Source organism: Lolium rigidum, chromosome 1, assembly GCF_022539505.1.
Source record: "Lolium rigidum isolate FL_2022 chromosome 1, APGP_CSIRO_Lrig_0.1, whole genome shotgun sequence".
Taxonomy (NCBI): Eukaryota; Viridiplantae; Streptophyta; class Magnoliopsida; order Poales; family Poaceae; genus Lolium; species Lolium rigidum.
This window is the reverse complement of record NC_061508.1, coordinates 16,463,957-16,478,586: the sequence shown is the minus strand read 5'-3', so window position 1 is coordinate 16,478,586 and position 14,630 is coordinate 16,463,957. Positions and strand designations below refer to the sequence as shown.

Below are 14,630 nucleotides of genomic sequence, written 5' to 3'. Positions count from 1 at the left end.
TTAGCGCCGGTTAACGAGCGTACGCACGTGTCGGTTGCATGACGTCGGCGGTCAACGGGCTCCGGGAAACACTTGGGCAACGGTCCGATTTTCGCGTGGCGGAAGGGCGCCCAAGCGCGACGGACCGAAAAAAATCGTCGTAGGACTTTGCACGACGCAGTTTCCACAACAGAACCCATATCGTCGGGTTAGGCCCATAGGCGACGAAAAATACCCCTTAGCGGACGATTTTGAGACGTTGTCTATCAGAACTTTTCTTGTAGTGCATGGCAATGATTACGCTCAAGACTTCATTGGATGTCATCCGCCGGTCGTCGGAGTTTGTAGGATGGAGATGAACCTTTGTTCTTCATAGGGCAAGAGGGCATTGTAGAAATTCCTCTTCATCCACTTGTCATCCGCATAGGAGGCTCCAAGGTCTCACAATTGCACGGCGAGGGCGATGAGTCACCGGTACATGTCTTCGACGGACTCTCCTTCATTCATCACGAAACCATCGGCGACGGTGTTGACCTCATCGAACTTGGAGTCTTGAATGCTTGCATTTCCAATGAAGAGAGCATCAAGCTTGTCTCAAGCATCCTTGGCGGTCTTGCATGTGCGGATGTGAGCCTAGTCCTTGGGAGTAACCGGCAAGTGTATGATGTGGAGAGCGGTGGCATTGAGTTGATTGTCTACCACCTCCCTCCTTGTGAGATTGTCCGGGTCATAAGGCTTGAAACCCTCCTTGATAACGAGCCATAGTTCGGTGGAAGAGTTGTATATGTGAGATTGCATTAAAAATTGTCAATTTGCAAAACTTGAGGCATCTAGAGAGGGAGGTGGTCATTGTGAGACAATGTGTGGCATAGGAATCGGGACACTCAGCGTATAGTTATTTTGTGGAGGCACAACATGACTACCCCCGAGTCTCTATTCTCCTCTTTAGTACCTTCCTCCCCTTTAGTCGAAGTGCTGGTGCCTCTCACTTATTCTTCTTCATTAGGGTTGTCCTTTTGAGGGACAAACTCAATGAGTGGAATTTCAGCGGAAGCCTTTGAGGGAGAGACCTCGGCACTAGGAATAGGATTTTCTTTGGTACCAAGGAACCCCGCCATCAAGGCTTGCATTTGTGACACGATGGATGACTCCAATTGCTTGAGGTCATCCAAAGTAGCCGAAATGCTAGCCAAGGGTGGCGCGGGGAGAACGGACATACCATCCCCTTCTTTGCCGGCCATTTCACCCACTCTTAGGCGATGAAGCCCAAATCAAGAGCCGAGACTCTGATACCAATTGAAAGGGTGTGGCTAGCGACTAGAAGGGGGTGAATAGGAGCTACACAAGTTTTTACCTTTTTCAATTTTTATAACGGAAGTGGGAAATTAAAGGTGATAATTAACTTGAAATAAGCTTTGAACCTATATGCGATACAGATAATGAAATGGAAACAATTAAAAGAGCGTGAGGAAGACGAAGAGGTACAACTGTGAGCAAGCGGAGACGAGACGCGATATATATGTTTCATGTCATTCCTTCCACAAGAGGAAGTACATCTACGTTGAGGAGGTGTGGAACCACAAAGGCACCAACCTCCACAAAGGCGTCACCTTATACCTCGTGAGCACACCACAAAGGCATACTCACCTTGTCCACTAAGAAAGGCCGGTCGAGGCAGCTAACCTTCACACAAGGTTGGGTCACAACTCCACAAAGGACACGGAGGCTCCCAACGACATCATGAACTAGTCACAACAAAATCTAAGCTCTAGACGCCCTCAACAACAAGGACCACCACAAAGGAGATCTAGGTTTCCAACTCCACAAAGGAGGAGAATGGGGATGACAAAATTTCTTGGCTAGATAGGTAGATCTAGTCCTCCTCCTTCGATTCCCAAAGTTTGGAGGTGTTTGATTGGTTAGGGAGGGGGATCCATGTGTTTGAAGCTCAAGAACTATGGAGGAGAGATGGTGTTCTTCATTTTGATCAGATCTATCTTGATGATGAAGGTCCCCTTTTTATACTTGTACGTGTGATGTAGTCGTTGCAACGTCGAGGGAGGGGATGATTCGACTTTATTAACCCCGGATGGTCACCCCTCCCCCTGTGGATGATTCAGCCTTGGCTATGTTGTAGACTGGGGTGGATGACCCAGGCGAATATTGGGGAATTTCCGTGGGGCGGATAGAGTTGCTTCCGCCCTGCCATTTGGTCGTTGGCCAACCCCCAGCATTGGGGTCGGACGAAATGAACATCTCGGGGGCGGATGGAAATACCATCCGCCCCGACATATGGGAACTGGACAACTCTCGGCATTGGGGACGGACGAAACGAGTATCCAGGGGAATGGAAATACCATCCGCCCGACACCTATCCTACACGCGTGTCAGCTTCTAGGGATTCCTTGGATTATCTGGTGAGGGAGACCGGATGGTCCGGCCAGAGTTAGGCCGGATAATCCGCCCCCCTCAAATGTTGCATTCTTCTCCATTTCTTCTCTTCTTTCTTCACATCTCCTCAACATGTTCTCATCCACCAATACTAGAGATCAAACATCCAATAGAATAACCAGATGTTAGACTTTAGCAAAAGGTGGGTCATCATCCATAGTGATAAAATCGAATCATACACACTTGAGCACACACATTAAAATACATTCACGTGTTGTTAACAAACACACAAAACCATAGAGATAGAGCTTGCTCTTTCACATGGGGAAGTTCAAAAGGCCGCAACATTTCCGTTTCCAATAGTGATGGTAGTTGATGCATAAAAAAGTGACATGTCAACCTCATCACATGGGTTTCCCATCCCATCCTAAAACTTCTTAGGGTCCCTCCATTCGAACCATGGCCATCTTAGCCTTAATGCACGAGCATACTTCTCTAGATGAAGGATTCCAAGGCCCGCAACTTGGTAGGTAGACAAACCGCTTCCCAATTTATCTTGTACTTGCCTCTGGTAACCTTGTTAGTGTTGACCCACAAAAAGGCGTGTGCGATCTTGTTCATGTTATGGAAGCATCCCATAAGAATGGTGAGTTGAGTAAGATGAAAATGTCTTGTGAGGTGATGACGGACTTCATAAGGGCTCCTCGGCCCGCCGTGTTGATGTTTTTCCCGTTCCAAGTGACAAGTTTCCCGGCCATTTTGTTTTCAAGAGGTTAGAAGTCCACTCCTTTTAGTTGCCAAACCGAGAGAGGTAGACCAAGGTACTTAATGGGGAATATACAGGGAGCACCGCTAACCCAAGGAGCACATCATCCAAATCAATATTATCGCATTGAATGGGAACTACCGAGCTCTTTTGGAAGTTGATCTCCAAACCGGCAACCTCACCGAAGGTTGCGTGGATGCAGAGAGGTTTTGGATATCCTCCTTGTAAGGGGCCACAAAAACACATGCATCATCTGCATAAAGCAAGGTGTGAAGGATGGCTCTCACCCTCTAATCTTATGGAGTAGATTGTTATTGGTGTTCAGCTCAAGGATCTTTTATAGATGGTCAATGGAGAGCACAATAAGGAGTTGGGAGAGGCAGGTCTCCTTGTCTTATGGCTCTCCCATGCTTCATAGGGTTGCCGGACACTCCACATGAGGATGAGGAGCTTAGGATTGCGGCGATCCAATCACGGAACCTTAGGGGTGGGGGTGGGGGGGGGGGACCGTGCATCCTTAAAAGCTGGAGGTGAACCCCCATCTCAGGGAGTCAAACGCCTTACCGATGTCGAGCTTAAAAAGGAGGGACTGAATTTCGCTCGCGTGTAGCCTTCTTGCGAGATTACGAGCGTGCATAAAGTTGTCATAAATATTTTTTTATGAATGCACTTTGCGGGTTGGAGATGAGACCATTCATTAGGGGGGGGGGGAAGCCAAAGCACAATCATATTTGTAGTAATTTTGGCGATGGCATGGAAGAGGCTAAAGGGCATAAAGTCGCCAATGCCCTCTGCCCGTCTTTTTTGGGCAATAGGACAGTGTTTGCGTAGTTAAGCCATTGGAGGTGAGTCACATGAAGATTGTTGAATTGATCGATGGCAGCTAAAATGCCCTCCTTGAAAACCTCCCAAATGTCTTGAAGAAAGCTCTGGCCACCATTGGTACTACCGTAGTACAACAAAAGTATCAGGGGAATTAAGGAGCCACAAGCGGCGACCATGTTCTAATGAATGGTATAACCCTTCAGAAGCACCAGATTCGTATGTACAAACTCACTTCTTTCTGTACTAATCCATCAAACGACTTCCCCTCGTATTGTAAGCATCAAGAGTTAGACTTAAAATGTGCTGGAACTAGCAGCATTATAAGTATTCTATCAAAGTACATAGAGTGTAAACTATAATAGTTTCTCATCTTTTATTCTATTTTCTTGGAAGGAAAATATTCATTGCCTTCTAACAGGCCTGAGATTTTTTACTGTTCTATATGGATGCATACATAATTGTCACTGATTAGGTTATCCCTTATCATCACGACTAGGCTTTTAGTATTTTTTTATTCGGCTCAAAAGAAGCTCAGCATCTTTACAGGAGTATGAACAAACTCTGCACTTGACTCCAGCTCAAGTCAAACTGAGCTCACTTATTCTGTAATACGAGCTGAGCTGAGTAGTCTAGATCTTGAGTAGTCTAGATCTCGTCACGTTTTGGACCCCATTGTCTCACCCTAACCTAATATCTCAGAGTTAGTTTCTACTAGAAATATTCAGTCTCAGGTTCATGATGAGGTTCAACCAGACAAGCAGGTGTTCACACCCAATACTGAGTTAGACAACTTTGCTGACTTGAATGAGGATTCTCAATCCCAACCTGGCACTATCTCAAGCCTATGTTGATAATGTGTCACAGAACTCTGAACAGCTATTGCCTGATTAGTCCTGAAGAGGAAGGTGACAAGATTGATATACCCACAGATTCTGAGATTCCAATGCACATGCCCAAGAAATGTGGTACTATTTCTTGCCCGCAACAAAGACTCGGCGACGATACTCTCCGAGTGCCCAGATAGGGAAGATGTTCCTGTACTGGGAGTAACTCATCGTGCAGTTTTTGGTCAAGACTCCCATTATCTCCTGTTAAGTGCAGCAAATACAAAATCAGCCGTGTACTATCAATTATCTGCTAATTTTGGATGTTAGCAGTTCTATGGTCGATCAGTAACAAGGTTTTTGCTGCTTGGGTTTGTCATGACGAACTGCTTAAAAAATGTTCACATTAGCACTTCTGTTTACAAGGAACCTTTTATTTTGGATCTATAGCAAAGTTTTTTACATTGAGAAGAAAAACATTTATATATGACTTACTTGCTGAGGAAATTCCCCATCCTCTGACTGTAAGTTGATCAAAACCTTTGCTGCTCGATGCAGAGGTGTTGGATCTCTCTCAGCCTGTACCCGATCGAGATTTAAGTACCATTCTGAATCAATTCATTACTGTATGGTATCACAATCCTCACGGTAATTGTAAACGCACCTGTCCTGCATCAATTAGGGTCAGCATGACCCAACCAGTGTTGACTGCATGAGCGCGCTTGCCTTCAAGATCGGTGTAAACCTAAGTGGATGCAAATAAAAAGAATGCTTATAGGTTGGAACGAAGTTTCTTATGATCCCAGAGAAATTATGTCAATCTAAGAATCAAGATGCATGAACACAATATCATGTACAGGGGCATGCAGCTGTTAATAAAGGTGAAAGTGGGAGAAAAAAAAGGACGAATGACTCTTTACATAAACAATATATACATGAGAGAACTTTTATCTCCAGTTGATGCCTGTTTCCTTGACCCGTAGTAAGTTGTAAGAACATAAATTCTAATAGACAAGCTGTTGGGGTCTGAGTTAGTGTAAAAGTAGTGTCCTACTCGATTCTAGAGTGTTCTCGTGTATAAGTCAAGATGTAAGCCTAAGCTGAGCTATATATAAGCGGGTGTGGAAGTCCAAGTGACCAACCCATCCAGAAATTTTCCTTAAAATCCACTGTATCAGAGCCAGGCTCCTCCTCCTAGTCATAAATCCTAACCCAAGCCACGACTGTTCCACCACTGCAGCGCTAACTCTATCCTTGTCAACAACAGCAGCCACATTGTAGCCACTCAGGCGGCGGGAGGCCGCACCTCATTGCTTTGTGCGGGCGGTAGCCACCTCTGAGGTGAGTCGCGTGAACCTTGTGGTTGCTGCTCCGTACAGGGTCATGCAGAGGGAAAGTAGTTTGGTTTGGAGAAAAAGAGATCAAGCAGACACAAGTGCAGGTAGGTGCATATAGAGAAACAGAGAGAAAGAGGAAATATGCCGTTTATTCTGTATTGCTATGTTGTTATCTGAGGCTTTGGGATATGTACTGCAGAGGCAGAAACAAGATAGTCCTGCTGATGTTTGGTGATGTTGCTGCTGTTTGTAGTACTTGCAGCAAGGGGGAGAGATGATGATGCTTGAAGGGGGTGAGACATTCACTTCATCAACCAGGTGAGCCCTGAGCACATCTACATGACCTCACTTCAGCCTCACCAGTCAGGTTGATAACTGGGGGTTTGATGGAGAGAAGGTAGATGTCAAGGCTGGGACGGTCTTAGAGAGGCGTAGGACAGGTGAAAGTCAGGTGCTGAGAGGGGCATCGCACAAGGATCGTGCTTGGTCAAGAAGCATCGACAAGGTGAGGCAGTTGTGGCTCTGTAGGAGCTGGTGAGGAGGGGAGGCAGCCCTGGTTCTGCGGAAACTGGATTAGGACAAGAGGCAATGATGATGCTCAAGCTGATGGTAGAAGGGATGTGGTGCCTCTGTTGTAGGTGCCGGTGCGAGAAGGTGCATGGTTGGAGAGGCAACCGTGGCCAAACGCGAGTGGGATTGGAGGTGGCTAGCTTGATGTAGAGGCGGTGCACGGTGATGGTGATGGCTTGCATGAGGCAGAACTTGGATGGTAAGAATTTAGTGGGCACTTGACGGCTGATGGAATAAGAGCTAGAGTAAAATGCTGTCATGTATCTTTGTGTACTACTGTACTTGTAAGCTAGATGTGTAATGGTGGTAGTAAGTGCCATGGAGTTATAGCAAGATGGCTATGGTGGTTAACGCATGCCCATCTCGATGGGAAGTGTTGGGAGTCTGAGTTAGTGTAAAAGTAGTGTCCTAGGGGAGTCTTGAGTATTATAGTGAACTGTTGGCTTCTTAGTGTTCTGCTAGAGTTTACAGTGTTCTAGTGTATAAGTCAAGATGTAAGCCTAAGTTGAGCCATACATAAGATGGTGTGGAGGTCCAAGAGACCAACTCATCAGAAAATTATCCCTAAAATCCACACAAATCTAAAATCTTGATTACATGATGATGACCAGTGGAACATATCAATGTACTCCAGGAAAAAAAGATTGAATGTATATCCACAAACTAGATATAAATGAATCTACCTGATCTTGACATGACAAATAGCTTTCTCCCCAGCCACCGAAAGCAAGCTCTTTTGACATCAGAAAGTCACATGCCTTCCTGATTGCCGGACTATTACTGAACGTCCTACCTGCAGCAACTAATCCCTTCACTCCAAACCATGTGCCATAGGTGAAACAAACACCCCAAGACCCATACCTACAGACAAATATATAGAGAACAATGCTGAATGTTATACTCATGTTGTACTTGCATTCTTTCACGTGAAGCCTGAAAACTAACCATGAACCATCACTTCTTTGAGAGCTCTCTATGTACTTGGCAGCTTTGTTGATACAGTTATCTACATCTTCCCTGCGGTGCCTAGGATAGAGCTTTTTAAATGATGTCAAGGCCTGAATTGCTGCTGAAGTCAATTCCACGTACCTGCCACGAATTGAGGGTTACATTTTTTTCAGTTTATCTTCTGTCTGGATGCAGCATAAAAACTGACAATAGAAGGGTTATTGGACCTTACGGGTAATCAATCATAGTGTCGCTGAAGGTCTCAGAAGGGCCGATAAGCTGAATAATTCAATAAATCATACAAATATAGGTTAAACATGTTGGACAATTAGAAGGAAAAATGTTTGTAAATGAAAATTGAAGATCATATTATCCGTGCTCCTTTGACGTTTCAAACAAAAGCAACATTGAGTCAAAGTGTCAAGCAAACTTGTATTAATTCAACATGAGTTTTTTTTGACACCTTTACCGTAGGGGAAGCCCCTACGGTGTAATTTTTATATTAAAACTCGAGCACTGTACAAAAGGAGCAGAGAAATGAAAGCACATGAGTTGTTAATGGAGGTGCCTGATTTCTCTGAATTGGTATTCCATAATTTGAATTAGGAACTAGAAAGCACATGAGTTGTTAATGGAGGTGCCTGATTTCTCTGAATTGGTATTCCATAATTTGAATTAGGAACTAGAAAGCACATGACTACCTCTAATTAATAGCAGCAAAGCATGAGCAATGGAGGCAGGGTCATAAAGAAGTTCAACTTACCTCTAGCCAGGCATAAGACCTTGTGAGTTCATATGTTGAAAAGCCACCATTTTCATTCTGTGAAGGATAAAAATATTAATTAGGCATGGCTCCTATGAAAGAAATGTGCATGGGGTTATATGTAAGGAAAACATATAGAATAAAACTATGGCAAAAAAAACTTCGGTGAGTTCAAAATATATTTTCTTGGTCTTCAAGGAGTCTGTTCACGGAAGATAGATAGAGCAACCGGAGCAATCAATAAATGAAAAATACAAATTTCAAAGCAAGATGGTTTGGTGTTTAACTAATACCACTACTCCAATAATGAGTCTTGCTTTATGATTTGCACATAGTATTTCTCCTATAAATCATAGAAACATTACTCAATATGAACAAATATCACACCAGTTACCAGCTTGTCCTGAAGACACAAAGCACTTGCAGATAAAGTACGCTATTTGACCATAGATTCTTGGAACATGCAGCTACTTTACAATATTTTAAAATATTTGCCATTTTACAATTCCAAGGCTTAGTACTCACACGAGATGGCAGGTTTACAAGAACCTTCTTGCAGGAAAAAATCATAAAATACTTACAACTAAGACCATCAAAAAGTTTGAACATGTTTACCATCCAAGACATCAGAATATTGACAGCATCATAGAGTCGGTTAACTTCCATTGGTTCGCCCACAATTTCTGGAGAAATCTTGGATAGCAATAATGCAGCCTGAAGTTAAAGATAATATCAAGGATCAAAATATTTTAAGATGGTTATGCTGATGAACTTGATAGTTGACGCTAACACTCTGTGTCAACCTTATACACCTGAGAGTTACAATGATTCTTATGCATGACACAGAGCTTCCATATGGTGGCAGAACAAAACATCCAAGATCTCAAAAGATAAAAGTTTAAATTTCAAAATAAAGTTGCTTGTTGGTAATACAAACAACGTAAATCACCTTTAGTCCTTCTGCAGTGCAATCTGATACAGGCCAACCATGATCAGCAGTAGAAAAGGACCATCCACCTTTAGATATGTGGTGGTACCAATAACTCAGATCTCCAGGGCAGTCCTCAAGAACCTTCCATAGAAGAGCAAAGGTAAGTTCTCTGTACTAAGTACTGGAATTTTTGTTAATGTTGGCTGGTAAACAAAAAGGCATGTATAATATACCTGTGAGTTCTTAATGTAGTTATGCGCTAGCTTAAGAGTGGGAGCGAACTCATCAATGAAGCCAGTAGCAACAATAGCTTGAACTGTGAAAGCTGTGTCCCAGAGTTGGCTGCCACCATAGCACTACAATATACAGAAACTTGATTGCTTATTGTCAAAGTAAAAGAAAAGCTAGTGATGGATGCACTAGGTTACATACATTTTGAAAGGTGGACTGAGATAAACAGAAAAATGGTTACTAGCTAGCAGAATATGATACAACACAATTTTCCATTGGCATCTAAATACTACAAAACATGCATATCGATAGGTTCTTGTTGTAATGGCTGACAACGGAGAGTAAAAGAGGTAAACAAAAACTCATTAGGGCATAGAAGTGATGGGCTATGTCCCTTCACATGGAGGTGTGTTGGTAGCCCAACTTTAGCCCACGAAGTCCAACACTTCTGAAACGTTGATTGCAGATTGCATCCAATGGCTGAGGTATCTCCTTGGGTGAGGATAGTAGAAGAAAACTCTAGCCACCACTCTTGTTGATAAAAGTAAGCATTATGTATAAGAAAAAAAAATGACCTGCATCTTCATGCCATCTTCAGCAACCCACAAGTAATCATAGATTCTTGGAATATGGAGCTTGAATGCTTCTGAATTTGGATCTTCAATCCAGCAAGCAAGCATATTTAGTACCTGCAGAGATTTTTGCAATGGTAGGCTGAACAATACGAAAAAAAGAGAGAAATATTAAGCTAAACTAGGCATTAATGTATAAACTTCTGGTATAAAAGTTCGCAATCTACGGATAAGAATAACAAATCACCAAATATGACAGAGAATCCTTTCTCCGCTAAATAAACCAGATATGGAGAAAGCAACAAGTACAAAATGTGAATATATATGACTAAAATGACTAAGAAAACTATCATAGATATTAAGGCCTTAAGAAAGTTTCTGGTTTTGCTAACATTGTGTATTTGGAAAAAAAGGAAAGGAACTTCATAGTAATTAAGAAGCTTGACAACAGTGCTCGTTTGACATTTATATGCTTTAGAGAGGACTGTAGAGGTTTGGCACTGCAGTAAACTACGTTAGCATTGGATGGTATCCAGCATCCACAAGTCCTTGTGGCATAGAACATGTTTCAAAAACAAATGCTATAACTCCCAAGATGTAATCATGGCATGCACAGTTGCGGCAGAAGTAACAATAATATATGTAGCTGCAATCACAGTTAAGTAGCAAGCTCTAGACGAAATAGTTTGGTTCACATATAACACTTGGAAGCAGGTAAAGTACAGTAGAAACTGGAAATCTGCCCAGCAAGAGCAGAAATATTAAAGGGGCATGACATAAAACAAAGAACTGCAGCTATGACATTTGCCTCTTTACAGATGCAATGGTCTTCTTGATTCCTGAAGTAATAAGTAAGAAAAAGGGAGAGGATCAACAAGCAATCACATTCTTCAGTTTACCTTGTTCACAGGACCAATACAGATGTATTGACTGTTCTCATCTTCGTAATGAACATGCTGCATCACATGGTTCAAAGCTTTCTCCCTCAATTTGTTCCCAGGCCAATGCATCATAACTGGTTCGATACATTTACGGAGGGTGGCCCATAAGATATCCTGTATCAGTGGACGCGGATAGAACAGATCTTCCTACAATAAAAGAACATGAAAAAACCCTCAAAGAAAAATCTTAGATATTATATCCTAAATAGACATCAAGCAGTAAAGCAAGTAAATAGAGCAGCTTAGCCTTTTATAAAGTTATAGTTAATTATAATAATTGCCAGATATTTTCACCAATTGTATTGGGTCGCAAGTTGTGACTAGGACAACCAAAAGACTAAGATCACATTCACCTACAAGATGCACCCCAATCAGTCACACAGACTAAAATAGTCAAGCTCATCAAGTGATCAGTAAACACAGCTAACAAGCATGAAACTGGTATATGTAGGAGCCAGTCCCATGAAGCTTGTAGGCAGCTTATAGCTTCAGAGGATGAAGTTAAAGCCTTGAACCAAGAACTAGTAAACAACTGCATGCTACTACGGATATTTCTGAAACTGTATTATTCGAACAAGAACAGTTCACAACGCAAACTGCTATCGAAATAAAAAAATGGCTATCTCAGCTTATTATGTTAGCAATGGGACTTCTTAAAGATTGTACTTTGGCAATGGGACTTGCTAAAGACTTGGTACTTTTGGTAAGGGACTTATTGACTCTTTACTCGATGAGGACAACATTGGCAAAACAAGATCCACTTTGGTATTTTCCATTAAATCATGGCCTCTTACGAACTTGTGCTATAGTGTTGATAATTTGGCCTACACACATCAACATCAACAAGAAAGATTGAGTTAAGCAAACCTTAGCACAAATACTGCGAGCATTGTCCCAATCAATCTCGCTGTAGGGGACTTTGTAGAGTTCATCTCTTAGTTCCATTATGAGTGATGTTATTCGGCCGACAAACCTCTTTCCATAAACGTAGCACATGGGTAGATACGGCATTCGGCTGTGACACCACATTCGACCTGCACAATAGCAACAAGCATATGACCAAGACATAACCTAGCAACACGGAAGAATGATATGGTAGTGCAAAACGAACCTGGGTGAATTGGCAGGCAATATGGCAACATCCATGATTCTGGGGGCATTGGATTGTTACCAGACCAATCAAATACGCCAAGTACCTTAAACAAGTCAGAATTGGGAGGACTTTTTAGGCCTTAATCAGCTTGAACAAAAGGAAGCAATAATCGTACCGAGTAAACAATGTTTTTTTTTGCAGGGAGTAAAGAATGTTAATTCCATACCGCGAGCCAAAACTTTCCCCATGATGGTATATAAGTTGCTCCCCCGTGGTCTAATATCCAGTTTCGACCTTTTTTCATAGAACCATCTCCACTATCTGGTCCCTCTCCAAGCAATCTCAAAGAAATATAGGTCAAGGCTGAGCCTAACATGCTGCTTGGACCCTCAATGTGCAGTCCCCAACCTCCATCTTCATTCTACACATAATCACCGCAAAAATTGATTTATCTATTGTAAGTTGACACAGTTTGCAACTGGATCCTTGCCTGATGATTATAGAGATATCGGCGGATCTCCTTCTGATGTTCTGAAGATAAAACAGTGTTCAGTGCTCCAGTCACATATAGTGTTATAAGCTGAGTAAAAGATAAAAAAGCAATGAGTAAGTTCTACATATGACGTGAAGAAGTTTTAAATGAACTGCTCGATCAGCCAGAGGAAGTACCAATCCTGGCATAAGGAACATAGGACCACCATAATCCCCAGGCCAGTGTCCATCATGTGCCTGGAGAGTAGAAAATCTGCTGATCGCCCTTTTCAAAGAGGTCGACACAGCTTCCTCAGTGACATCTTGGTTCTCCTCCAGCTTGATAGCAGGTAGGTTCAACTTAAGTGGATTTTCTTTCGTGAACTGCAGGACATACAAAAGCCCAAATGCTATGAGCAATCGGGGGTGATGCTGTCGCACAAAATGACACCAGTTTCGAGGCCAGCACATAGAACCGTAGCAAGTTGAAGTGAAGTAGTAGAAACAAAAAGGAAAGATCTCCCCACAAAAATCTCACTACTGGAACGTCAGCATTGGTCTGCCCTATTGCTAGATACTGCTGGAACACTAACAAATGAGTTTCTGTTCCTAATTCAGTCCCAAAGAGTATTAAACATCACTTTGGCCATCATTTGGGTTAAAGCCTTCAATCCAAAAGGTAAGTAAAATGGCTAGTGGGGATAGCAGCAACATTTTCTGTTTTTTTAAGTGTTCATCTATGTCAGTTAAATGTTCTTTAGTCTGAATCAATTCAGAAAAATGCAATTAAACTTCTCTGAACTGATTGAGGCTTTAGAAAGAAAATCTCAGTACACTGAGACTTGGTAAAAGCCTTTCTTGAAATACATGCAACAAAGCAGCATGTTTTCAACATTGTAGACCTTCCAATCCAAATGCTCTTACAAATCTAATTTTCTACTGGAGCTGTAGTACACCTAGACCTAGTTATTTCTGTGTTTCTGAATGTTGAATAGGCGACATCCCCCCTCTCGTTTTAAAAAAAGAGTGTCAGCACATGTTCATATACTTGAGTATAGTTTGTGCATAGTACTATATATAGTACTCCTACTCGTGATTATAATACAATTAAATGCTAACAGCAACGGGAAAGGAGGGCCGTTCGCATTCAGAATTTGGACTGGACGTGTGCAACTTGCAAGATCCGATCTGTCTTGTTTAAGGCACTTGGTGTATTTGATTGGTTTAACTTGCAACCGGCATAGTTACTGCGCATGAAATCCCTGCCAAGCACAAGTCCTCGGTGGAAACACAATTAAGAACTTGTATCCAAAATGGAAATCGGGGCATTCAGCATTTCAGCGAACGGACAGAGAGGGGGCGAGAGCGAGCAAGCATTGGCATTCCGTTACCTGGATGCGCATGAGGATGTCAGCACTGTGCTTGAGCCGGTGACGCCCCGCGGTGGTGTACTCCCGGCGCGCGGCGTCGACGGCGGCGAGGGTGTCTGGGTCGCCCGCGTCGGGGTCGAACTCCCAGACCTGGCGGCCCACGTGCCCATTCTTGGTGCGCAGCCACGCGTCGCCCCCACCCTCACCGACCTTCAGCCGCCACATCTTCTATCCCGGCGATGGCGGAGCCGATGAACTGTAGAGCAAAGATCACCGCCCGCCGCTAACAGGAGCAGAGAGTCAGCGCGAGCGGAGGAGCGGAGCAAAGGCGAGATCTGCTATACTACTGTACTACTCAAATCCGCCGAAGCAGGAGTTGACTAGATGACGCTGGTGGCCTTGTCGTGACCTGACCATCCCTCTGTCTCGAGTTTTCCTAGGCGGGAATGGTAAACATTCCGCAAAACTTGGAACACAACAATTTTACCGCAGTGTCACATCTACCGTCCAATTGAAACACGAGGAAAACTTTTATAAAACAAAAATGATGCATGAAAAATATTGTGAAAAATTGTGACAAAAAGTGAAACTAATAACTGCTGATGTCACTCTAGTTTG

At 43.0% G+C, this 14,630-nt stretch overlaps 1 protein-coding gene across 1 annotated transcript; it reads right to left on the bottom strand.

Annotated features, from left to right (window-relative positions):
• Positions 1-4,379: 4,379 nt before the first annotated feature.
• On the bottom strand, positions 4,380-14,377 carry LOC124684985 (cycloartenol synthase-like). The gene is made up of 18 exons (XM_047219252.1): positions 14,034-14,377; positions 12,841-13,026; positions 12,662-12,751; positions 12,398-12,592; positions 12,190-12,274; positions 11,946-12,112; positions 11,037-11,225; positions 10,141-10,254; positions 9,568-9,690; positions 9,353-9,475; positions 9,019-9,117; positions 8,404-8,460; positions 7,873-7,919; positions 7,638-7,781; positions 7,376-7,553; positions 5,450-5,530; positions 5,281-5,364; positions 4,380-5,049 (listed from the first exon to the last, which is right to left on the bottom strand). Exons 1-18 carry the CDS (start codon positions 14,235-14,237, stop codon positions 4,930-4,932), a joined length of 2,286 nt encoding a protein of 761 aa, XP_047075208.1. The 5' UTR covers positions 14,238-14,377; the 3' UTR covers positions 4,380-4,929.
• Positions 14,378-14,630: the final 253 nt, after the last annotated feature.